Here is a 27,621-nt window from a genome sequence, read left to right as displayed (position 1 = left end):
TATATATATATATATATATGGTGGGTATCAAACATTTTGTGGGAAATGGAATCGGAAGATAATGGCATTTTTCCATAAACTTTTTGAAGGCCGATTATGTGTGTGTAGGTGTGTGCATTTATATGTATACAAAACTGGAAAAGTGCCTGTCTGGTTTTTTTTCTTCTTCTTATAGTTCTGTGGCCCCTTATTGACCTTGGTGGATCTCGTTGACCTATGTGTAGATATTTCAAAAGGTTGTGTCTATCTGGAGCAGATGCACTTCATCCACAGGTATGGTGGCATTCTGGATACAAGGTTATCAGGGTTATTGACACAATAATCACCCGTAGTTTGGGTCAAGTACATAAAGAACACATAATGATAAGAGAACATTTCAATCCTTTAAAAGAGTAATCATGTCTGAAAAGGGCTCTTCTCAACAGACATACTAACGTTGCTCCTCTGCTCTCTGGAACACTATTAGTACTATTATTACATATCAGTTCTGCCATAGGGATTTGGCAGCTCGGAATTGCCTGGTCTCAGTGAAAGACTATACCAGTCCATCACGGGTCGTGAAGATTGGGGACTTTGGACTCGCCAGGGACATCTATAAAAATGACTACTACAGAAAGAGAGGAGAAGGCTTGCTGCCTGTGCGGTGGATGGCTCCAGAAAGTCTGATGGATGGAATCTTCACCACCCAATCTGATGTCTGGTGAGCTTCACAGACCCAGAGAAATGCGGGCCAGTCATAAAAATCACAACAGGTCATCTAACCCATCCTCTGACCCGAGAAAACAGGAGGACCAGAGCGGTTAGGGATTTACCACACGTTATAGTAAAAGCTAGTGGCCAAGATGGGGTTCTGACTGGGAAAGCAGCAGTTTACATCACCTCCCATTAGTTTTGAACCTGTACATTCCTAATGTATATGCAATCAATACATTTGACTCTAAGTATTTTATTACTCCCCCCCCCAAGGTGTAAAAGCATATGACTAGTAGAAGAGATTGATACTTACGAACTAATGTCCAAGTGTGGGTCCAAATGCCTATGATTTGTGAATGTTTGGTCATTCATTTGGAGGTAAACTTGAAATCATGGATCTCAAAAAGATTAGGATACTGGGGAGGCTTGGATATCTCTTTATTTTCTCACTAGTACCTTCAGTTTTGCTTCTTGACTCTAAACTTTTAATTCTAATTGTTCAAAATGTAGGGATGATGTGTTCAGTAGTTGTTAAGGTAGACTGGTTCTAGGTAAATTGGGGATGAGGTACCATTAGTTCTCAGTTCTATCAGTTTTATTCATGTCTTCCTTCTCCAAAATAATTAGTGCTCTATCCTCTGCAGACTTAGAAGAAGAAGGAAACAAAGGTAAAATGCTCTCAGCCTCATCCTTCGCTTAGTATGCCTGCAGACTAATGGAGGGCTGCCACTATAGCTTCAGCTTAGGGACAGGAGCAGAGGTGTGTGCATGCATATCTCTGTGTGTGAGTGTACAGACACCCCAGTATACCTCTCTGTTATCTCTGAAGATGCACCAAGTAGGCAGATGCTTGTTTTAATTTTCTTGCATTAACCAGCTTTTAAGTCTCCTATTTGCCTCTCATGAATACTAGTGCCAGTTAGCGAATGGAAGGGTATGCCCCCAGAAATAGTGATGTTGGTGAAACAACTGTAAGCCTGATTTTTGTAACAAGTGCAATTAAAACTAATTTTTAACATCCCTAGGTCTTTTGGAATCTTGATTTGGGAAATTTTAACGCTTGGCCATCAGCCTTATCCGGCTTATTCCAACCTTGATGTTTTAAACTATGTGCAAACAGGGGGGAGACTGGAGCCACCAAGAAATTGTCCTGATGACCTGTAAGTTGATTATGTTAGCATATGTGCATTGTCCAGCATTGAATTGCACCCCTCAAAATAAAGGTCAACTTGGCCAGGCTATGATTCCTAGGATTGCGTGTTCATCCTCCATGTGGTGATCCGATGTAATTGTTTGGTCTATGGTAAAGCCTGCTTGCAATGTGATTAGTGAGGCGGGGTTTTGTTATGTTAATAATCAAGCCTGAGCGATGAGAGGCTGCATCAAGTCATAACCCTGATCTCAAGTAAGGAGAGTTTTCCTGGGGTGTGGAATGCATCATTATTTGCCTTACAAGAACTGAAAGGACAGAAGAGAGTAGACAAGGAGGGACCTGATTCACCAAGAATGCATAGCTGGGAGCCGAACGTGTCCTTCAAATCTTAGGTCTCTGTGCTGAGAACCTAACAGACTTAGGGAAAGATTAATGCCAAGACACCTGTAGAGCTCCAAGGAATTCCAGTCCATAGAAAGGAGGCAAGGCCCATCCCTCCAGAGGCAATAGAAAGAGGAAGAATTCCCCTAGAACAGGTGTCCTGAATTTGGACTTCTTTTAAGAATAGAAGGAGCCTTGGTGTCATTGTAGTTTTGAATTCAGCTGCGAACTGCAAGGTCATCAGTTTGATACTACTAACTGTTCCATGGGAGAAAGATGGGCTTTCTATTCCCATAAAGACTTACAGTCTCAGAAACTCAGAGGGGCAGCTTTACCCTGTCCTTTAGGGTCGACATGAGTTGGCATTGACTGGGTGGGAGTGGGAGGGCAGGATTCGTCTAAATTGATTCTAAAGAATAAATTTTTGTGTGTTAAAGTCATCCATTTATGGTATTTCTGTTATAGCTAGATAACTGAGACAAACCCCCAAACAAAAACATGTGCTTATATCTCATTTGTATGGTATTTTAAAGCATAAACTGGAATTTATATATATTTATATCTTACATAAAACATAAGTTATGGCATGATAATTTCTTTATATCTATTTACCTACTTTTTATTTATCAACGATCTCATTATCTGACATTATCTTTACATTTGCTAGAATAGTCAAAGTCTGTTAACTATTTTGCTATTGATGTAGTACATATAGGAGATATAATGTAGTACATATAGGAGATATAAGTGTACATATAGGAGAGGTCATGTGTTAAAATCATGTGTCACTTTGCTGGGCCATGATCTTGGTGATTGATCAGTTATATAATGATGAAATTTGGCAGATGTGTAATGGTGATATCCTTCATTTTTCATAGTGTACTCTATTTTTGCATTAACAGAATTTGTAACATAAACCTGGTTTTAGCAACTAACCATGTCAATAAGTGAGGAGTGAGTATATATAGACATGGTATTTTACTCAGCTACAACATTGAAAAGAATCAAACAAACAAACAAAATAGAATCAAACATATTCATACTCCTGGTTAAGCTAATGCTAATAAATGAAAACTGTGTGTATGTATGCACATGAGTGTGTGTATGCATTTTATTTTGAGATATTTTACTTGACTACTATCTTTACATATTAAACTATTTTATTAATTAGGAATCTGTTGTTTAAAAGATGAATTGCATTTGCTGTTATAGCGCATGTTATTTGATGAGATATAGTACCACTAAAATTTGTTTTGTTTATTACGTATTTATGAACTGAACATTAAGAAACTTAGAAGTAGTGACTCTTTCAAATTGATCTGGCCATTCTGAGTCCTAACAGATGTGTGATCCTCAGAAGAGTGGGTGCGTTGGTCTAATTATAAACTTTTTTATTATGCTGAGTATTAATCTAACTTCTGTGAGCAATCTCATCAGAATTATCAAGTCTTGGAACTTTTTTCAAGAGATTCATAGCAAGATCATTACAAAATAAATAAAATTATTAAAAAGCATAAGTTCCCACTATATGATATGCCTGAGAGCATGTTAAGGAGCTTATGGAGTACACAGATGTTGGAGCCACGGTCACAGCTCATCTGCATTTCAGAGTGTATCTTAAAGAAAAGAAACATGTGGAACCATTGAAGAAGAAGCCAATATGTAATAAAGTGCTAAACTGTGTGGTACAGGCAAATGCAAAAGGAATTAGCAGTATGCGGATGTACACCCTGGCGGCACTGCCTTGACTGTGCAGTGTTATTGAGAGGATTAGTCAGGCTTGAGCCAAAGATGACTAAGAACTGGGCACCTTTGCGGGGTGTGCTACTGGGTAATGGCTTTAGATTATGCAAATCTTCCAGCTAGAAGGAGCTCTGAATCGCTCCTTGTTTCTGATTTAGCTTTTATAGTCCCTAGAGTATTTACAAGCAGATCAGATGTACACAGACAAACAAGTGTGATGACAGTGTCTAAAAAATGATTCATGATATTTTGGGGGAGATAGAAAAAATATATGGAATAAAAATTTCTTCAAAATTGGAAAACCCTTAATCTAGAGTTTGGAGAGAAAAAAAACCCCCAAACCCTAGCATAGTTAAACAATGAAATACATTTTTAAAATAAAACCCTAAAAATAGTTAGGGTTCTAGTCACTATTTTGGTCTCTGTTACCAAGTTGTTAACTGCTCAAATTTCTCCAGAATTTTAATTCCCTAAAATAGGTATCATGCTATTAGAATTTCATCGGGCATAGATTTCTCCTATGTGAGATAATGTAGCCCATCAAATTTATGCAAGTTGGGGAAGTAGGCACCAAGCCTGTTGTTGCATTATACGTTTTGACTGATGGGGAGCATGCCTGAGTCCATTCGTTGTATTTGGGGCCATGGGATGGAGGTAACGAGTATATTGCTGCATCATGGCCGAGAAAAATGCATGTTTAACTTTGTCCTAATCAAAGGTACCAAAATTGCCTCTCAGTCTGCGAGGAAAGAGATAGAAAGAGATCACTGACAATAGCGCCAAAAGACAATAGTCTGTATAATTTAATCTTGAGTGATTCATAACTCACACTCGTTTTTAGAAAAATCCAGTTTTTTGTGAAAATAAGATTTTCTATTGATGGTTTGAAAGTTTATTGAACTACTTTCATAAAAAGGGAAGCATTTCTCTGCAGAGCCCCTGGAAGGGTTAATATTGCATTGTCAACCCAGAAAACGAGCTGTGTCCGGAAAAGGTGCTCTACGGGCTGCCATGCAATCTGGCCAGGGCCTTAAATTGTCATCATGAACCTTAACTACTCTCCTTAGAGAAGAGAGAGAGCTGAGTCTTATTTGAAGTAGTTCTCGGAGATCACAGGCTCAGCTTAGAGGATTGAGGGTCTGTACTGAGCCAAGCTGTACCTTTTATTCACACCTTAGAGGCCTAGCACCTGGATGCACTCTGGGTCAGGTGCTTCCATAGGTGGCTGTGCTGTGCTCAGCTATTAATGGAATGCAGCTCTCAGCACATTCCTGCCCTTCTCCCATTGCCTGGGATGTAGGGTAGAAAGTCTCGCCATCAGTACTCTCTTCAGCCTTTCAGTTTGTACCACCACCCACGACCAAGATGAAATAGAATCAAAGAGCAATGAGTGAGAAGTTTGGGGGTTCCCTGGCATATCACAGTGACTACTGGAATTGCTGAAAAGGCAACAGTGGAAGCGAATGTGTGTTCATCATCTTATATTTAACATTTAAAAACACCCAGGGTGTTTTTAATGCTAATTAGGGGGCCCTGAAAGTATAGTGGGCTACTGGGCTGCTAATCGGAAGATCACCAGCCACTCCAAGGGAGAAAGATGGGGCTCCCTACTCCCACAAAGACTGACAGTCTTGGAAACTCACCGAGGCAGTTCTACCCTGTTGTGCAGGATTGCTCTGAATTGGAATCGAGTTCGGTTTGGAGTTTGTGATTGAATAAAATGAGTAAGAGACTCTTTGAAATCTGCATTGTATGTGTTTTGCTTAAAGACATAAAGAAACGTAGCCCTTAAAATGGAAAGATCTTAGGAAGTTTTCATCTATTAAACTTTGTTTATGGACTCGATGGCTTTCATATTCAGAAGGCTAATACCAGCCATGGCTCGTGAATCTTGTGCTATTGTGGATTGTGTAAAGGTTTGCAGAGCAGACCAGCTTTCCATTCAATAATGCATATACACTTTGCTTCATCTCATTGATTGCAATCCCCACAATGTGACGTCATTTCTCGCACTTCTCTGTATCACCTGTTTCCATTCCCCCTCCTTTCCTAACCTTTCTGAACTTTGTCCTTGGGTACATGCTGCCTCTTTTACCTCAAATCATTGATAATTCTAAGCTTTGCATACTTCATTACTGTTACTGGTTTCTTTATGGACCTGTTAGTTATTTGGCTGAAAATTGAGCCATGGGGATGAGTTCATTTCCAGGTCTGAAAGGGAACCAAGAGCCATAGTCTCAGGGGATCTGCATGAGGTGTCAATGGTATCAGGTATCAGTCATCTAAGACCCAGAATAAAATCATACTGAATGTGAAGGGGGGAGGGCATGGAGTGGAGACCCAATGCCCGTCTGTAGACAATTGGACATCCCCTCACAGAGGGGTCAAAGGGAAGAGATGAGCTAGTCAGAGTGCAATATAGCACCGATGAAATATACAACTTTCCTTTAGTCCTTTGGTATATCCTTCCCCCCACTATCATGATCTCAATTCTATCTTACAAATCGGATTAGACCAGAGCATGCACACTGCTACAGATAAGAGCCCGCAACACAGGGAATCCAGGACAGATAAACCCCTCAGGGCCAACAATGAGAGTAGAGATACCAGGAGGGTTAGGGGAGGGTGGGAGGAGGGTGGGGACATCGATCACAAGGATCAATTATAACCCCCTCCCAGGGGAAAGAATAATGGAAAAGTGGGTGAGAGGTGATGGAGGACAATGTGAGATATGAAAATAATAATCTATAACTTATCAAGGGTTCATGTGGGAGCATGGGGGAGTGGGAGTGGGAAGAAATGGGGAGCTGATATCAGGGGCTCAAGTGGGAGAGAATGCTTTAGAAATGATGATGGCGGCTTATGTGCAGATCCCCTTCTTAAAAATCTTTATCAACTTCCTATTTTGTTCTCATAAGACTCGACTGCTAGCCTGGTCTATGAGGCCATCGTGACCTTGCCTTTCCGTCTGGTCTCATCTCTCTGTCAGTGGCTGCTCTTCAGTGACACTGGCTTTCTTTCAAATTCTGCAGTGTGTCAAGCTCTTTCCAAATGTAGCGCTGTCTATGTGCTTTTCCCTTCTATTATATACCCTCTCATATTTACTCTATTCCCATGACTTGCATATTATTTTCCTACGAAATTCTACAGCTTCCTATAACCTCTGCGGAGTGGCATTCTGTGAGCAACTTACCTAATTTCTAACGGTTCACTTTTGGAACTTGTCATCACTTGTAATTATGTATTTATATGTTAGTGTAGTGGTGCTAATATGTTAAAATAGAGTCTATTTTATGTTTATTTATCAGTTTCTCTCTCACTGTCTCTGACTTGCCTTGTAATTTGCCTCCAGAACAGGAAAAAAAGATATCAGGTACTTGGTCTTTTTAGTAAGTCAACAGACTTGAAAATTGGGCATGGCGGAGAGAGAGGGTTGTTTGGAACCACTTGGCTTCTTGTTAGTATATCACACACCAGATTTGGTTGACAAGATATAAGCCTAGGGACCCTGGTGGTGTAGTGGGCTTACATTGGGCTGCTAACTGCAAGGTCAGCAGTTTGAATGCACCAACCAATCCATGGGACAAAGACTAGGCTTTCTACTCCTTTAAAGAGTTACAGTCTCAGACACAAACCCACAGGGGTCATTCTACCTTGTCCTGTAGTGTCACTCTGAGTCAGAATCCACTCAATGGCAGTGAGTTTGAGTGTTGAGTCTAATTTAAAAGAGAAATTAGTATGAAACCCCATTCTTCTGGAGAGAACTGACTGATGGAGATCAGACACTGATGCTACTGAACAGCTAGGTCCTGAAGGTTCCTTTTCAGGCTTCAATTAGATTAGATTTGGAATACTCCAAAGGCATAGAGTGTGTCCCAGTTTGAGAGAATGGCAAGGAGATCCTCCACTCTGAAATGGAAGACCTGGCATCATTAAGAAGGTAGAATATCATGCCCCAACAGAGCCCAACTTGAAATCATCCTTGTTTTCCATACGATGTGCCCATTTTACATAGAGCTAATGATCCCACCTGTGGCCACGAAACAAAAACAGGATAGATTCCTAGGGCCTTATCATTCCTTGGGCTACAGGACATAGCAGAGTCTCTGAGTAACCTCCGATTAGAGAGAGACAAGGAAGACCCAGTTCAATGGGTAGAGGCAAAAAGAATAGATAGCTCTTGGTCTACAGATACTAGCAGCTCATGTCTGCAGGATGGACCAAACCAAGCATTCTACTGAGTTTCAGATCAGCCACTCTGAGAGTAGTGGAGGGCTGACAGGTACAGTGGGGTCCTTCACCATGTCCCAGTGAGTCACATAAATGTCTCACCCAGCACACATCTTCACGCCTTCTTGAAGAGGTGGGTGAAGGTTTGTGGCTGGACTGGAAATAAGAGAAACTCATTGATTAACCACTAAGATTAAGGATTACCTAAAAAGACTTTTAAAATATTGGCTTGGACTAAATTATAAACTGCATTGGATTTAATAAAGTAATCTGCTGAGTGGGAGCTCTGAAAAAGACCCGGTTAGTTATTTGAAAACAACAATAAAGCACTGCCATTGGGGTGGTTCTGATTCATAGCCACACTGTATAGTTTCTGAGCCTGTGAACATCTTTACGAGTAACAGAGAACCTCATCTTTGTACCTCACAGTGACTGATGGAGTCGAACCCTGATTGTGGTTAGCACCATAATGCTTACCCACCAGCTTATAATTAGTTATAAACAACATTAAAAAGTTACACTTTTTTCTGCTCTTATGAGTACCAGTATAGCAAATGCAGTGACTCTTACATTTGATTACTTGTTTGCTATCTATATCCTCCTTTACCAGGGTAGGTGTCTTTCTTGATGTTGGCCTACTGTCTAGTATATAATGTGTCCAACAAATCTTCAGTGAATAAATGAGCAAATAAACCCTGGTTAAGGGTGTGCTTAAACAGACAGTGTGATGAAGAGAAAAAAGCACTAGGCTCTAGCCTAGTTTTGATTCCTGGTTTTGTTCTAAATGTGTGTGGCCTGGTGTAAGTTATTAGATTTCCCATAGAGATCAATGTATGCAAATTTGCAGTACTTTTTAATCCAATACTTTTTATAATTGTTAATTTCTTATGTGTTGAATAGACATTTTTCGATGATTTATTCACTTATTCCTTTGGATTAATAATCACTATTGAAATAATATCAGCTTTTCAAAGGAAAGACATTATTTAAATAAAGTTAATCAAACTGCCAACCACTATTGAGGAAGAAACCAAAGTTTTGTTCTGGTTCATCTAGCATGATTGGAGAAAAGTGGCAATATTTCATATTCTTCTACTTTTAAAATGACTCTACCTGAGTTATTATCAGTTAACTAATAAAATCAAATAATTATTTGTTTTCCTGTATTTACCTACCTTTCCAGGTGGAATTTAATGATCCAATGCTGGGCTCAAGAACCTGACCAAAGACCTACTTTTAATAAAATTCAAGACCAGCTTCAGTTATTTAGGAATTTCTCCTTAAAAAATATTTCCCAATGCCGTGAACAAGCAAGCACCAGGGGAGTCATAAACGAAGGCTTTGAACGTAAGTTTGATTCTGCTTCAGAATTTTCTGCTTTTCTTTCAGGGTTAATACGGAATGTTCACGAAAGGCATTTTAGGAGTTAAAACATTCATGCATTGTTATTATTATTAATTGTTATCATAAGTGTATTTACATAGTTCCTTGAAAATAATTCTGTACTTAGCACAAAAATATATAAAAGGTAGGGATATGGTCGTTGGATTTATAATAGACGAATACCAGGAGGAGAATTTACATGCTGTTTTCATGAATTCTGTTCTCTTCCCACTCAATCCCCTCTGCCAGTTTGAAGGTCACATGTGGAGCTGAGCGAATGGTGTGCTCTTCGTGAATGGTGCATTATCATCATCAGTCTATGCAAACCTTCCTTCTTACTTTGTTTAGCTCCTTTATCCACATCTCTCTCCCCTGACTTCCTTCCTCCCCCTCTCCTGCAGGGAATAATTCCCGTGTCTTCAATATGTATCTTTTTATTTGTATGTTTTCCCACATAATTTGGATTGTTTTTGTAGGTATGTGTGTGATTGTATTATAGAATACTTTTCTTTCTTTTTCATTAAGCACCCATTTTTAAACCTTCTTTCATGTTGTGATATAATTATGTTATATATAATTCATTACTTCTAACTGTTCAGTAATTCTGATATGATTAGTATAGTGTATCATCTGGTCTGGTTTTAAGACTCTAATATTTGTGGTAATTTATGACTGTAATTTGGAGAAACATTTTATTGCTTTAGTTCAAGGAAGAGTATGAAATGGAATGAAAACAGTGGTCACTTGATTCATTTTCAAATCAGGTTGATCAAATGTTTCCCTAATTGTACACAGAAATGAATTTTAAATGTTCCTTCTAGAACCCTTTCCATTATTCAAACATTGCAGGGTCCTGTTGTTTGCTGTTCAAATGCAGTCCTTTTGTTGGACAGTTAAAATACCGGGCTTGCTTGGAAATGCACCTGCAAAGAAGAATGATGACCAAGTATCATAACCTCAGAATTAGACACCTCTTGTTTTTTGCAGTGATCGATTGTAAGATGGCTCAGTGTAGAGACATTTACCCCGAGTGCTTCATTTAACTAACAGCAGGGAGTGAAAAAGAAGCCCAGAGATGAAGGCTTACTTGTCTTGTTTGCTGTGTTTCTGACTCCACCATTTTGGTGTTTTTGTTTTTTTCAGTGAGATGGAGGATATGTCAAGAAACAATGTGATCCTTACTAACTCTCATTGGCATTATGTCCGTTCTGACTCCCAGTGGCCCGATAAGAAGAGTAGAATTGCTCTGTTGGTTTCTGAGGCTGTAACTCTTTTTTTTTTTTTTAACCCATTTTCTTGGGGCATAATCCAGATATCATACAATTCAGTATCTTGATAGTCATATCAAGAAGTATTATGCAATTTCTACCACAATCAGTTTTGAAACATTTTCTTCCTTCTTGTATTCTGTTACCAGCTCCCGATTACCCTACTGCCGCCATCACCTTCTCACCTGTCACCTCCCAGGAGCCCTTAATCTAGTTATTATCTCTAGAGATTCTTCCACCTGGGTTTCCTATACTGAAAAATATAGAAAGATACATAACAGAGAGTCAAGAAACTACCAACAATAACAAACTACGACAGAGATAAACCCCAGTTTGAACGAAAACAGAAAATATTAAAAACCAGAGCAAAATCAAAATGTGTCAAAAGGGAGATCAAATGATAAGGTTTAAACCATTTGAGTCAGATTTTTCATTTTAATCTATATAATAATCTCTATAATACTCTCTATTTGATAAACAGGCTATTCCCATCCCTTGATTATAGTCAGAGAGAAATCACCGAAGGTTTACTCTATGTGTAGGTCCTGCGAATGAATTTGGGCTTCCACTGTCATCCACACCCTTCTGCGAACCAAACTTTCACAATTTAAGCTCCGTTACCATTTCCTCCTTTGAATCTGGATTACTTATAATCCCTGAGTCATAAAGGCTGATGTGCTTCTCCCATGTAAATTGAGTTGACTTCTCACTTAGGTGCCTGCTTGTTTGGAAACAAGCCTTCAAGACCCCAGATGCTGGTCTTTCTGATAGTCAGGCATCATTTCGTTTCTCCACCACACTCTGCAGCAGAACTCATGTCGTTCATGCTTCTTTCGTGAGGGGAGTATTGAGCAGGGCCATGTTGTAAGAACTAATTGTTCTTAGATTGAAGTTGGGATTAAATGCAAGCCCCAATCCATTCCTATATCTGAGTTTTGATATGCCTCTGGTTCATCTGAGAGGCATTTTGTTATTTTATGTTAGAGAACTTTATGGGTGGTCTTCCTGGAGCATAGGTCTTTCTGTTTATCCTACCATTGATCTAGCCCAGGAGCCTGTGATAATACGTTTAAAACACAACTAAGAAAAGGACAGTAAACAGGTGCAGGCTAACTACAAATCACAGTGCATGATTATTGACTTACACAGATTAAATACTTCAGTGACAGAACACTATTTACACAAACAATGGGATTGGGTAATCAAGACAAACTTACAGTAATATTCAATGACAATGGGAGTAGAAATCCTCATCTTTTTCACTGGGGGGTGGGTTTTTAACTGCTGACCTTGTGGTTAACCACTCAACACATAACCAATTATGCCACCAGGGCTCCTTTTAAGGACAGTTTCTATGATTCTGTGGCAATACTTTTAGATTTACTCTAGTATATGATATTTGCTTTTCATTGAGTGCCATTCTGAAAAATTTCAACTTCATGAGATTGCTTTTATGATGCTCTGACTACAGATCAATACTTTGAGGTTCAGAGAAGTGAAGTTATATGGTCAAAACACATAGATTGTAAAGAAATGAATAGTGGTTCGAATCTGGATTTGTCTCGCTCCAAAGACCAGGTTCCACCCACTGCATCGTGCTGGTTTCCCTATATATAGCCATTGAAGTTCCACACACACCTTAATGTGTCCATACATCCCATGTAATATTTATATGAATGAAACATTAATAGTGAACCCTTCATAGGGATTTCAATTTGGAAACACCCAGCAATAATCTCTACCTTCTCTTTTTATTCTCCTTTTCACATCTGGTAAGTAACCATGTCTGATCCTTGTTTCTACCTATTGTAAGATACCATCGAGCCTGTTCTTACTCAAAGCAACCCTATGTCCCATAGGACAAAACGATTTCATCCTATGCCAACTTGACCATTGTTATGTTTAAGCCCATTGTTTCAGCCACTGGGTCGATCCATCTCTCCTTGAAGGTCTTTCTCTTTTCCCTGCCCCTCTACCTTCCCAAACATGATGTCCTTTTGCAAGGATGAGTCCGTCCTGATAACAAGTCCAAAGTACGTGGGATGAAGTCTCAGTACCCTTGCTCTAGGAGCGTCCTGGCTGTTCATCTTCCAACACAGACTGGCTTGTTCTTCTGGCAGCCCCCGGTGCTTTCCATTGTCCTCTCCAACACCACGGCTCAAATGCAGCTTTTCTTCTCGGGGCCTCCTTATTTGTTTTTCAGCACCTGCCAGCATATGAGGTAATTTAAAGTATGTTGGCATTAGTCAGATGCACTGACGTCTTCAAAGTGACATCGTTATTCAACAATCTAGAAGTTCTTGTGTAGCAGATATATTTCGTGCTTTGAATTCTTCACTGCTGCTTCCATCGCATTCACTTGAATCCAAGTAAAATGAAATCTGCGTGAAAGTCAATATTTCTTCCGTTTCTTGTATGCTGTTCGTTGGTCCAGCTGTGAGGCTGTATCTGTATAGATATAGATGGGGAGAAAGATAGAGGGTTGCAATCTTACTGACAGCTGTGGTCTTTGCTTTTCTTCAGTTAGGGTGTCAGGCCCTCGTCACTCTCAGTCATCTGTATGTTGCTTGCTGTTAAAGAGGCTTCCTCCAATCCTGATGCTATACTCGCCTTCATAGCATCCTCTGTGTCAGATTAGTTTTACAGCATACTAATTGAATTAATATGGCATACTGATTGAATATGTACGATGAAAAGATACAACCCCAATACACACCTTTCCTATTTTAAGCCATGGAATCTTACCTTCTTTAGTTCTAAGGAAGCCTCTTGATCTAAGTGTAGGTTGTTCACGAGGACAATTAAGTGCTCTTGACTTGCCATTTTTTGCAATGCAAACCATAGGTAGTTAGAGTCCACATAGTCAAATACATTTGCATGGTCAATAAGACATAAGTAAACATCTTTCTGGTATTTTTTGCTTTCAGTCAAGATCCATCTGATTTCAACAATGATATCCTTGTTCCCCTCTTCTTTTGAATCCAGCTTGAATTTTGGTCCACTTTCTGTTGATGTTCTACTGTAACCACGTTTAAGTTACTTTTAGCATAATTTTCATAAATGTGGTATTAGTGTTATCTTGATGATTTCCACATTCAGTTGGGTAACCTTTCTTTGGAATGGACACAAATGTGGATCTCTTCCAGTCATTTGACTAGGTATGCCAAACTTCTTGGCATACCCTGGTAAGTGCGTGCTCCCAGTCCTGCATCAGTGTGTTTTCATATATCAATTGTTATTCCATCAATTCTTGGGAACCTTTTGCCAATAACTCAGTGCAGCTGGGACTTCAATATCATCAGTTCTTGATCATACGCTACCTCTTGAAATGGTGGGTTGTCAGCTAATTCTTTTGGGTACACTGACTCTGTGTATTCTTTGTATCTTCTTTTGAGGCACCCTATGTCGCTCAGTTCAATATTTTGCCCTTAGAAACCCTCAATATTGCAACTTGAAGTTTTGCTTTTTCTTCATTTCTTTCAACTTAAGATCATGCTGAGCATGTTCGTCCTCTTGGCCTTTCTGATTTCAGGTCTTTGCCTGTCACTATAATACTTTATCTTCTCAGGCTGCCCTTCACATTTTTTGTTCAGCTCTTTTGCTTTATTATTTCTTCCATTTGCTTTAGCTGCTCCACATTCAAGAGGTTTCAGAGTCTCTTCTGATGTCTTTTCTTTCTTGTCTTTTTAGTCATCTTTTGTTATTTTGTCCATGTCCGATGTTCTTTGTGTCATCCCACACTCATCAAGTTCTGTCACTTGTGTTCCATGCGTCAAATCTGCTCTTGAGATTGTCTCTCAATTCAGATGGGATACATTCAAGATTGTATTTTGGCAACGTTGGACTTGTTTTAATTTTCTTCAGGTTTAACTTGGATTTACATGTGAGAAATTAAGGGCCTGTTCCACAGTCAGCACCTGGAATTGTTTTGGCGGATAGTATTGAACTTCTCCGTCATCTTCTCCCATAGGTATAGTCATTTTATTTCCTGTGTATTCAATCTGTCAAAGTCCGTGAGTATAAACCCCTGTTTATGTTGTTGGAAAAGCAGTATTTGCAGTGAAGAATTAACTGGTAAATTCTACCATGCTATATTCAATTTTTGTTCCTTAACTGAGGCCATATTTTCCAATTATGAATTCTTCCTTTTGTTTACAACTTTTGCATTCCAATTGCCAGTAATTATCAATGCATCTTGATTGCATGTTTGATCAAATTCAGACTGAACAAGTTGGGAGAATTCTTAGATTCCTTCATCACTAACTTAAATGGTTGGCACAGAAAATTAAATAATAGTATAAACTATACTTGCATATAATCATACAGATATTATCCTATCACAGACAGCATTATATTTCAAGATTGATATTGAAATGTTCTGTTTTGAAAATGAATACAAAGGCATTCCTTTTGAATTTGTCATTCCTGGTAGAATAAACCATATGATTTGTCTGACTCACAAGGACCAATACCAATCCATTTCAGCTCATTCATATCTAGGATATTGATCTTTACACATTCCATAGCAAATGGAATTCTTTCACTGACTAACTTTCAAATTCAGCTTTCATCCAACTTCATGTCCACTGCCTTAGTTCAGGCCCTTAAAATTTCCCTTTGGATCACAGTAAAAATCCTCAACTAGTATTTGAGGATTTACCTATTTTTAGGTAAATTTTAGGTAAATTTACCTAGTCTTACCTATTTTCTAATTAAATCTCCAATTCAATTAGAGGGAACTTTCTAAAGGACACACTATGTAATGTAGTCACTCCAATGTGAAAAAGAAAGAAAGAAATTAGAGTAGGCTTTTGAAATTTTGTATAGAAAGTTTAGTAGTGAGCTCTGTTTTTGCTAATGATTCTGGAAGTTGTCCTTTTCACTGGAGTGTATCTCCACTCATAGGAAACACTGATGTTATCAGTCTACTATTGGATAATACTATTTTGCTCAAGCCATTTGATTCTCATCTGCCTGTTGTAACCTCATGTATAGAAACTTTAGAAGAACCACAGTTCAGGGTGATTTGCAAATAGGCAAAATGAAATCTTTTTATTAGTAAAAATAGAGTAATTGGGTTGAATGTATAGATAGCTTACAAGGCAAGCAGAAAATGGTTTGACTTACTGATATTGAAAGCATGTTTTTCTTACTAAATGCACTGCTCTTATTTGTAGAAAGCACATTTTTATTGATAAGACTCAGATTTAAATTTGTTTATAAACATCATTCTTATAGACCTTGTATGCAGAATCATATTTTTAGAAGGTTTATAAAGCAATTAGATAGTATTTTACAATGACCATAAGGGACTTTTGATTCCTTTCAATTTTTCTTCTTACTTTTCCAGTAATTGATCTCAGTAACTACTCTTCTCTATATTGTTGTATAACCCTACTTATATTTAAAGAAAAGTATAAAAGTAATTTATATCCTATATAATATATACAATTATATAGGTAGAGTAAAATCTGCTTAACTGATTTCACATTACTAGCTTCAGTTATCAATTTGGTTATACTTACAAATATTTTATTTGCATATACAACCATTTCTAGAAATGTTCACTTATGTGTAGCTTTATATTTGTATTTACAGGGTAAAGTTGAGGTAATATATAGAATTTGTAGGCTGTAGATATTTTTGGTCATGATTATTTTTAACAAATGAGCTTACTTTTCAGTCATGATTATTTTTAACAAATGAGCTTACTTTTCAAAATTTGTTGGGAAGATGGGTTTTTACTGCGCTGTTTTCTGGAAGCCAGGAGGACCATCTGTGATGTCATTGAGAGGGAATCTGTGTTTGTGGGAGCCTATAGGAAATGTGGCCAAGGGACAGTCAAGAAAAGCTATTGAGGAAGAGAATTATAAGCTAAGTTCTACAAGGATGTAGGGGAAAAGGCATATTTTTTTTAGGAGAAAAGGAGCAGTATAGAAGGCAGGAAGTTATAGAGAATAGAAGGTTATATTCAATTACAGGTAGTTTATTACACAAGAAGGAAAGAGCTGGCAAGCAACGAAATGAGAGTGATGTAGTTCACACTAATCAAGGTAAATTAATGAAAATTGGAAGAATGAATAATAATAATATATATGTTGTTGTGTGCTGTCTCATAATGACCTCGCATGATGGAGTAGAATTTCCCCATAGGGTTTTCTAGGCTGTAATCCTTAGAGGATTGTCGACTAGTCAACAGTCCATGTCAGGAGGGAGCATATGAGCAAGAACCAATGGTGCCGAAGGAAGAAGTTCAAACTGTACTTCATGCATGAGCCAAAAACAAGGCTCCAGGAATTGTCAGAATTCCCACTGAAATGTTTCTGAAATCTGGAGAAGCACTACAAGCACTAACTAGTCTATGCCAGGAAATTTTGAAGACAGCTACCTGGCCAATTGCCCGGAACAGATCCATAGTTGTGCCCATTCCAAAGAAAGTTGACCCAACAGAATGCTCCAACTATAGAATGATATCATCGTTATCACACACAAGTAAAAGTTTGTTTAAGATGATCCAGCAATGGTTCCAACAGTACATTGACAAGGAAGCACCCGAAGTTCAGGCTGGATTCAGAAGAGGACATGGAACAAGGGACGTCATAGCTGATATCAGATGTATCTTGGCCCAAAGCATAGAATACCAACACACCAGCAAACCAAAAACCGTTCATTTGTGTTTCATTGACTATGTAAAGGCATTTGACTGTGTGGACCATAGTCCACATGACCTTAGGAAATATGGGAATTCCAGAACACATCATTGTGCTCATTTGGAACTTGTACATGGATCAAGAAGCAGTTGTGCAAACAGAACCAGGGAATACTATGTGATTTAAAATCAGGAAAGGTGCATGTCAGAGTTGTATCCCTTCACATACTTGTTCAATCTATATGCCAAGCAAATCATCAGACAAGCAGGATTATATGAAGAAGAGTGTGGCATCAGGATTGGAAGAAGGCTTATTAACAACCTGCTGCATGCAGATGACAGAACTTTGCTTGCTGAAAATAAGAAATTGAAGCACATGCTGCTGCTGCTGCTGCTGCTGCTGAAGCATTGCAGCCTTCAGTATGGGTTACAACTCAATGTAAAGAAGACCCAAATCCTCACAACTGGACCAATAGGTAACATCATAGTAAATGGAGAAAAGGTTGAAGTTGTCAAAGATTTTGTCTTGCTTGGATCCACAATCAATGCTCATGGAAGCTACATTCAAAATATCAAAAGACCTATTGTATTAGGTAAATCTGCTGTACAAGACCTCTTTAGAGCAAGGATGTTATTTTGAGGACTAAGGTGTGCCTGACCCAAGCCATGGTATTCTCCACTGCAGCATACACATGTGAAAGTTGGACATTGAATAAGGAAGACTAAAGAACAATCAGTGCATGTGAGTTGTTGTACTGGAAAAAGAATATTGAAAGTACCATGGTCTGCTAAAAGGACAAACCAATTTATCTTGGAAGAAGTAAGGCCAAAGTACTCCTTAGAGGCAAAGATAGTGAGAGTTGATCTTACATACTTTGGACAGGTTGTCAGGAGAGACCAGCCCCTGGAGAGGGACCTAATATTTGGTAAAGTAGAGGGGCATTGAAAACGAGGACAGCCCTCAAGGAGAAGATTGTCACCCTGGCTGCAATGCTGGGCTCAGGCATAGGCAAAATTGTGAGGATGGCACAGGAGCAGGCAGTGTCTGGTCCCGCTGTGAAGAAGAGAGCTACGGGTCAGAATGAACTTGAAGGCACCTAACAACAACATCAACAAGAGTGGCCTGTAAGAGTGGGAATAAGCAAAGGTAGAGCTTGAGTATTTGCAAAGGAAAGAAAGACTAAAAATTCCTCAAGGCAAACCTATATATAATTACTTTTTAAAATAAAAGTGATTATACTTAACCATAGATTCATGCTTTGCAGACTGGTGGGTATACTTAGCAAAGCAATGGATGTCTATCTTCATTGTGATTGTATGAGATAAATAGGAAGTTAAGAAAGCCACCAGAAGAGCATTTAAAAAGGAGGAGAGGTATTACTGTTACGAAGAGCAATAATACCACGCATATCCCATGGTCCTACTGACCTAATGGAATTGAGAGAGAGATTAGTAACATATTTGGGCATCTAGTAAAAATATCCCAGTGACTTCATCCACACATTTGTGTAAACATCACCTCATCAGTCTCAGGGCGTCCGACAGGAAACAAATCTAAATGCTCCTCTGCTGTTCTAAACATAGCCAGTCAGCCGGCATATGTCTTGTCTGTAAATACCATCTTACTTGGAAGTCTTCATTTTGATATTTCTCTTAAAGAGAGGGTTGAGGAGTGTGTGTTGTCTTTGTTCAAGGTAGCTGTGTTTGAGGTCTGACCTGAAGACTTTCTATTAAGTTGTTTTACAACAAAAATAAACAAAACACACACACACCACTACTCTAGTGTTATGGCCACTCTTTCTAAGGGCTTTATGCAGCAAGAAGATGTACTAATTGCTGAAGGCTTGCAAGTTTGAATTACTAAATATTGCTCTAAGTACAATGGACCAATGAAATAATTCGCTAATGGTTTCTCTTTGACAGATGGCACCAGAGTTTACAAAATGAATTTGCCTCATATAAAATACTATTTTTAAACAACTTAACAACAGGCTAAATAAATAAATAAACTCCTATTTCCATAAGAAGTTCCCCAATATGTTCTTTAATGAATTGAAGGTTTTACAATGAAGCAATTGACAATATGAGTAGCTAGCTGTATGTTGTAGAGTTGTGTTTTTGTAGATATTTTTATTTTCCTTTAGCCTAATTTCTTTTCTTTCTTTAAAAAATATCATTTTATTGGGGCTCTTACAGCTCTTATAACAATCCATACATCAATTGTATCAAGCACATTTGTACATATGTTGCCATCATCATTTTCTAAACACTTACTTTCTATTTGAACCCTTGGTATCAGCTCTTTCCCCTCTCCCCCCCTCCACTCTTGTGACCCCTTGATAAAATATAAATTATTGTTGTTTTCATTTCACACACCAACTGCTGTTGCTCTTTACCCACATATCTGTAGTTCATCCCCCTGCGGGGTGGGGTGGGGGTTAATGTGTTGATCATTGCGATCAGTTTCCCCTTCCTTCCCTCCTCCTCCCCCCTTTCCTTTCCCCTCCAGGTATCGCTAGCTACTCCCATTTCTGTTCCTGAAGTGTTTATCTGACCTGGATTCCTTATGCCGTGAGCTCTTATCTGTACCAGTGTACATGCTCTGGTCTAGCCTGAACTGAAAGGCAGGACTGGGGTCGTGATAATGGTGGGTGAGGAAACCTCAAAGAACCAGAGGAATATTAGGTGTTTCATTGATATTATACTGCACCATGGTTGACGTGTCCCTTCCTTGTGACCTCTTTTGTGAGGGTTGTCCTATTGTCTACAGATGGGTTTTGGGTCTCGGCTCCAATCCCCCTTGTTCTCAACAATATGTTTGTTTTGCTTTGAGCCTTCTGGTGCCTGTTACCTGATTCCATCGACTTCTCATGATCACACAGGCTGGTGTGTTTCTTCCATGTGGGCTTTTTGCTTCTCTGCTAGATGGTCACTTGCTTAGCTTCAAGCCTTTAAAACCTAAGATGCTATATCTGATAGCTGGGCACCTTCAGCTTTCTTCACCACATTTGCTTATGCACCCATTTTGTCTTCAGTGATTGATCATGTCAGGAGGGTAAGCATCACAGCATGCCAGGTTGTTAGAACAAAGTGTTATTGTGCTGAGGGAGGGCTTGAGCAGAGGCCCAAATTCCATCTACTTCCTCAATGTATTGCCATATACATATATGTACATGTACCTCTATTTTTATGAATATATTTACAGTGTGATGGTGGGGCAGGAGGAAGGTAAAAGAAAACGGAGGAAATATTTAGGAATCAAAGCTATGGACAGAGGCATTAACATAGGTTGTGATAAGAATTGTATGAGCCCCCAATAAAATGATTCAAAACAAAACAAAGCACGTGCATTCCTGAAGACTAATTTCTTGAAGCCTTTTAATATCCCAATTTCCTCAATCATCTAGGCTATTGGAATATTTAATATTTTAGTATATGTGCTGTTGAAGTGAATATTGAATATTTAATATTAAGTATCTCATTTCTTCCCAAAATAAGAAAAGTTTTAATCAGCATCACATCTAACTAATCATTCTTAAGAAGATTGCCATGCCAATTAATATATAGTGATCATAATCTTCAACAGTTGGATTCTTCCATAAGTACTCAGCACTTAAGCACAAACCAAATTTGAAAGCTGATAAAATGATTTCTTTGGGGGAGATATTTTATAACACAATCCAACTACTCGCTGGTGTGAAATAGGCTAGAATGATGAACAATAAAATGGAAAATGAGGTAGTGCTGACGAGCCTGTAGCTTGGCCACCTTGTTCTTCAGCAGTGTATGGAGATCTGCTAAAGAAATGTGCACTACACAACACAGGGTAGGGAGAGTAGTTTGTTTATATTTAAAATAAAATGGAGTCCCTGGGAGGTACAAATGGTTAATGATCTTGCTATTAACCAAAAAGTTGCAGGCGCTTCACATCCTGCCACAGGTGCCTCAGAAGACAGGCCTGGTGATCACCTTCTGAACAATCTACCCTTGAAAGGAAACCATACGGGGCATAGTTGCGCTTCAACACACAGGGGTCACCAACAGACTCCGTGGGAGCTGGTTTGGCTTAAGTTTTATCATTCAGGTTTAATCCCTAAGGAGATTTAATTAAATTCCATTGGGTAAAAATGAATGTGATGCTATTTCCCTTGTTCTTTAAAATGACCTCATTCTCCCACTAAAAAAGAAAAAGAACAGTCGTTACCCAGCTAATAGGACCCTTAGTAGCATAGTGGGTTATACTTTGGGCTGCAAGCCCCACAGCCAGCAGTTTGAAACCACCAGCTACTCAGTGGGAGAAAGATGAGACTTTCTACTCCTGTATAAATGTCATACAGCCTTGTAACCCACAGGAGCGGCTCTACTCTGTCTGAGAGGGATGCTTTGAGTCAGAATCAACTCGATGGCGGAAAGTGAGAGCGTGTTCAAGCTGATCCTAAGTTGTGGTAACTGCTCTGTAGGATTTTCTTTGCCTGATTTATTTTTGTGGGAGACTCTCCCCTTTTGGTTAGCAGTGGGTGTATTAACCATTTACATCATTCAACGCCTCAGTTAATTCCAAAAAAACCAATTCAGATAGGAACACCGAGAAACTAGAAAGCATTGATAGAGACAAACCATTCCCATAAAATTCATTATGGGAATGAATTAAAATTAAAATGAATTAAAATAAAAATTATTTATCATTTTTATTCTCTAGAATCATATTAAATGTTTAGGGAGCTCCACAAGTTATGTTTCAACAAGAGTTTTACACTGACTTGTGTGGGGAAAAAATCAGTTTTGAAGTAGACAAAGACAAAATCGTATCTGCATAATTAGGAAGAAGGCTGATTGCCCTTTGGCTGCCTGCTGCACTCCACATGGCATCCAGACCTTTGTGCTAGCAAGGGTACCGTGCTGGAGGGCAAACTGCCCAAGCAGCCACTTGTCCCACAGGGGAGCGAGATGAATATGGGACACAAACGTCAGCCACGTAGTCTCTGTTTAAATTCCACTATTGTGATGTTGGGAAAATTACTTAACTCTGCTGCATGTCAATTTCCTCATCTGTAAAATAGGATTTGCCAAACCCAAGCCAAACTCACTGCCTTGGGTTTACTCTGACTCACATGGTTGATTATTCTACAGTCTGCATGCCTTCCTTATGTAACTGTTTCCCTTATAGACTTGTCAATGGTTTAGCTGAAAATTGTGCCACGGGGGTGAGTTCAGTTCCATACCTGAAGGGTGCCCAAGGGCCAGAGTCTCCGAGGTTCTACCAGTCTCCATTCGATCAGTCAGTCTAGTCTTTATGTTGAATGATTTTGAGTTTTGTTCAGTCTTTCTTCCTCTCTATCCAGGACTTTCTAATGTGATCCCTTTGAAAGCGATCATAGCCGAGCACCCTCTAGTTCTGCTCTCAGAGTCAGGAGACTGAGGTTTACCCTGCTGACTCATCTTGATCCTTTAGGACAGAGTAGAACGACTCCATCGGGCTTCCAGGATTTTAGCTCTTTGTGGTGGCAGAGAGCAGGTGCAAACAGGTGGGTTCCAACCACTGATCGATGGCGAGTAGTCCTGTGCTTAATCCACTGCACCACCTGAGTTTCCTTTCACTTCCTTAGAGGGGGGCTTTCTGATGAGCTGATCTAAAGTCGCAGCATCTCTTCAACACCAACAGCACATGCTCACCCCTTAACATTTTTCTTCTACAACAGAGTAGACCTGTCCCACAGGGCATCTAAGACTGGGAAGCTTTGTGAAGCAGATGGATGCATCTTTCTCCCATTGCAGTAGCTGGAGTCTGAACTGTTGGTCTTTCAGTTAGCAGTTGAGTGCGTAACCAGTGTACCACCAGGGCTCTGTTCTCACCCCTCACTCTGCATCATTCTCCTCCACAGCATGTGTTGCTACCTGAGACATGTTCGCTTACTATCTCTATTCCCATTAGAATGTAAACTCTGAAGCGCAAGCACCTATTTTTCCGTGACTGCACACCCATACTTAGAACAGGGCATGGGATTTGGTCGGCATTTGATAAGTGCTATCTTAATAAGTGAGCTGATGGCTTACAATAAAGAAATCATCTTCGTTGGCGTCAGGCTTCCTCGTGTTGTTTCTCAGTGACAGCCACTCTATGGACAACAGAACAAAGCTCAGCTCTGCTCAGAGTCCTTGCTGCAGTTGAGCCCATGCCGGCAGCCATTGCGTCAATCCAATTCCCTGAGCGTCTTCCTCTTTGTCCCTGACCTCACTGACCCTTTCCTACACCAAGCCTGGCGTCCTCCTGGGACTGGTCTTTCCTGATAGCCTGTCCAAAGTGTGTAGACTAAGCATAGACTTCCTCACTTCTAGGGAACTTTCTGGAGACACTTCTTCCAAGACAGGCTTGTTGTTCCGTTAGTCTCTGATATATTTAATATTCTTCATCAACACTATAACCCAAAGGTAATGATTCTTCTTTGTCTTCTTTATTCATCATCCAACCTTCACATGCAGATGAGACCGTTGAAAGCACTGTAGCTTAAGTCACCTGCACCCTACTTTTCAGAGTGACGTCTGATATTTTGCAGCAACTTTGCCCAATACAATATGTTATTTGATTTCTTCCAATGCTGCTCCCATGAGTGTTGGCTGTGGGTCCAAGATGAAATCCTTGAAAACTTCAATATTTTCTTCATGTATTACGATGTGACTTAGGAGTTCAGTTGTGAACTGCGGCCCTCCCCACGTGTACTGAGTTGTAAGCTTAGTAAGTGCTTCAAGTCCTCCGGCTTTCAGCAAGCAAGGCTGTGTCATCTTTTCACGAGCCTTCCTCCAACTCTCATGCTGAGTCCTTTGTGGAGCCCAGATTTTGATATTATTTGTTCAGCATACAGATGGAATATAATCAGTGAGAGCATATGCCCGGGAACACACATATTCAGATGTAAACTTCACAGTATTCCCTTGCTCGGATTGAACAACTCTCTCTTGGTCTACGCACATCTCCGAAGAGAAATATTTCAGGTGGTGTGGCAAGTATAAGTATTTTAGACACAGAGGGTATCTTGGGGCCACGTATCATAGACTACTGTTTGCTCCACCTGCGAAGACAGAGATCGTCGCCTCTGTGTCCCCACTCTATTTTATGTAGTCCTTCATTAGAATACACCCTACCTCCTGCTCTGAGCTACCTGCTATGGGCTCGCTCGCTACTCCATCTTAAGGGCCTCAAGTGCAGAAGCCAGTCCTGCTTATCACAGTTCTCATAGATATGTGTTGACCAAAGGCGTAAGGTGGGTGTTGCTGTGAATTGTCTTACAGTCTGTTTATTACAAATATAAGAAATAAAGTAGATGCTGGAGTAACTTTTCTATTTTTTTTACAGATGAAGACGACACTCTGATGTGTTTGAATTCAGATGAAGTTCTACCAATGGCTCTAATGGAAACCAAGAACCAAGAAGGTTTAAACTATATGGTCCTAGCTACAGAAAGCAGCCAAGGTGAACCAAATGCAGAGGGTCCTCTAGGCTCCCAGGAATCTGAGTCGTGTGGTCTGGGGAAAGAAGAGAAAGAACCACACCCAGCCTGCCAAGAAAAACAAGTGGCTTGCTGCCCTTCTGGCAAGCCTGAAGGCCTGAACTATGCCTGTCTCGCTCACAGCGTGTGTGGAGATGGGTCCAATTAAAGGCTCAGCTTGGGAAATCAGAGTTAAGATAAACACTCCCATTAAGTAGTTGCTGAACAAAAACCATAGAAGAATGCTAGGTGTTGTCTATGACTCCAAACGGACATTGGAAAAGTGGAGAATTTTAATCTTGGTTCTAAGATTCATTTGGGGTCCACTAAGCCAGTCTCCAAACCAACTGCCTAACTTTCAGAAGAATTCTTAGATGAACCACCAAGTTGATCTTAAGGAGAAAGTTTAAGGAGACCCACACATCTGAAAGAGCAAACTCTTTTTCGCCTCTTAGCTTGAGATCCATCTCCATCTAGTAGCTGTTGCCTTCTTGTCGAATGTGGTCATGCAAACATCTTGGCTACCGACAGAAATAAGTCTACTCAGGGCTCTGCAGGAAGGGGATGAGGCGCGTGCTTAGGGGGCCAACTGAGCGACAGATTCTCCCAGAGGAATCCAGAACTGGAAACCAAAACAAACAACTCTACACTTACACAGAAATCATTCTGAAATGTATTACTACCATAATATGTGACCTTCAATCACTACTTACTCTGAAATATCATTGTTTTATTTTGGAGGACTGAAATGGCAGCTTCACTGATACTGAAAATAGAACCATAATGATCTCTAAGTGCTAAAGTTTAGTGTAGCACATTTTGGGTTGTATACAAATCTCTCATGACTTGTGTGCTATTATGGAAATTACCTAGTACACAATATTACTTTCATATGCCATATAAATTTTATAGATCAAATATTTAAACTTATATTTAGCATGAATTATCCTTAAAATGAAATAGGCGACTATATAATTTTAATTCAAGGTATGTGTTTTTGAAGTACACAAAATAATACATAAATTAAAATTATTTTTAAAATTCTTCAGAGAAACACAATGACTTTGACCAATAGATCTTTCTTTCTTTTTTGTGGTTACCTAATGAAACCTTTAGAAAAAGACAAGGCTTTCTACTCTCATAACAAGTACCAGGTTGTCCACTGCCTTAGAGAGTTGCAGCCTGGGAAATCCCCAGGGACCGTTCTCCCCTGCCCTCTGGGGTTTTTGTGAGTCAGAACGGACTCGATACTTATAACTGAAACCTTAGGGCCCCCTCCTCTCTAACGGGACCACTAATAAAGCAATCCACGTTCCGTTCAAGGGGCAGCATTCAGGTGCTGGCTAGAGAGAACCCAAACCCAACTCACCGTCCTCGTGTCCATTCTAACTCACAGCGACCCTATAGGACAGGGTAGAGAGAGCTGCTTCTGTGGGTTTCTGAGACTAACTATGGGGGTGGAACGCCTCAGTCTTTATTTTGAAGGTGGGCTGGTGGTTTCAAACTGGTGACCTTGAGGTTAGCAGTCCAACGTGTAACCACTGCCCAACCAGAGTTAAGAACAGTTTCATTAACACATTTTCTAAACACTGCTGTGGAAGAGGATTGTGTAAGTTTCTCTCCCTGGGGAAACTTAGTTCATCTTTTCCTGGTTTACCACCTGAGAAGCCACACAGGTGAGCGACTGTCTGGTGAGAAACAGGGAGAAGGGGCCGGGGGATAATGTTCTGTGGTGAGTAGGCTCCAAGTACAGGTGCCATCATGCGGCCACTTTGCCATACCTGATGTTACACTGAACAAGGGTGCATATATTTTCCCCTGAACTCCTGCCTCTTGAATGGGAATTTTTATTATTATTTTGATAGCCTAGCCTATGATACCTCTTGTAGTGTTGGAGAATTCCTCCATCACTTAACGTCTGGGGAGGAGCCAGGTTCCACTTGCTTCTCCAGGGTCGCTTGCAGCACACACCTACTCTGGGCTTTTAGTTGAGAACTAGAGAGGCAAAGAACTAGGAATCATGGTGAATCTTCTCTGGTGACAGGGAAGACAGGGCCACTGGAGGCAGTGGTGCAGGAAGTGGCAGCCAGAGTCTGCACCCGGTAGCGTCTCATACCTGTGGTGGGCAGACTGAGTCAGTTCTCCTGTCTACTTCTAGCCATGACTCCCACTCAAGTTGGTGCCTCCAGTCTTCCAAGTGAATCCGTGAGTTGCCACCAGACCTTTCAATAAATGATTTTATTTTAAAACAGCTAAAGTCTGTGGCTTGTGACGAGGTTCCTTGCTCTTGTGGTAGTTATATAATTGTTTGCCAATTTGAGACAATTAAAAGTGAAGGAGTGGAGTCTAGCCTGTCAATCAGGTCATAGCCAATGAATGAGGCCTCTGTGTGGGCATGGCCTTCTCCTGAGGATTCTGGGAACTCCAGTATTCCTTCTTAGAGATGGGAGACAGACTCTCTCTCAGATCAGTCCCCGGGAGACACTGCAGTTGACAAAACACATCCAGAGAGGCTGATGGCAGCCAGAGTCTCCGAACTGGAGAAGCCAAGTGGAGACCCCTGGCAGCGCTGAGGTACTTACAATGCCACTGGATCCACAAGACGTCTCACCCACAGGACTGTGATCTTCCTGCATT

General features: G+C 40.0%; 1 protein-coding gene across 1 annotated transcript in view; it reads left to right on the top strand.

The window, feature by feature from the left end:
- The window catches only part of ROS1 (ROS proto-oncogene 1, receptor tyrosine kinase), a 155,056-nt gene extending 129,903 nt beyond the window's left edge, over positions 1-25,153 (top strand). The window contains exons 40-44 of the mRNA XM_030886771.1: positions 176-273; positions 497-700; positions 1,719-1,853; positions 9,384-9,547; positions 24,852-25,153. Coding sequence (XP_030742631.1) covers positions 176-273; positions 497-700; positions 1,719-1,853; positions 9,384-9,547; positions 24,852-25,153 — 903 coding nt within the window. The remainder of the gene's footprint in view (positions 1-175; positions 274-496; positions 701-1,718; positions 1,854-9,383; positions 9,548-24,851) is intronic.
- The last annotated feature ends 2,468 nt before the right edge of the window (positions 25,154-27,621 follow it).

Source organism: Echinops telfairi, unplaced genomic scaffold (assembly GCF_000313985.2).
Source record: "Echinops telfairi isolate 266 unplaced genomic scaffold, ASM31398v2 ScPeMD7_3533;HRSCAF=4204_0, whole genome shotgun sequence".
Taxonomy (NCBI): Eukaryota; Metazoa; Chordata; class Mammalia; order Afrosoricida; family Tenrecidae; genus Echinops; species Echinops telfairi.
The sequence above is the reverse complement of the archived record's forward strand: the minus strand, read 5'-3'. Positions and strand labels throughout refer to the sequence as shown.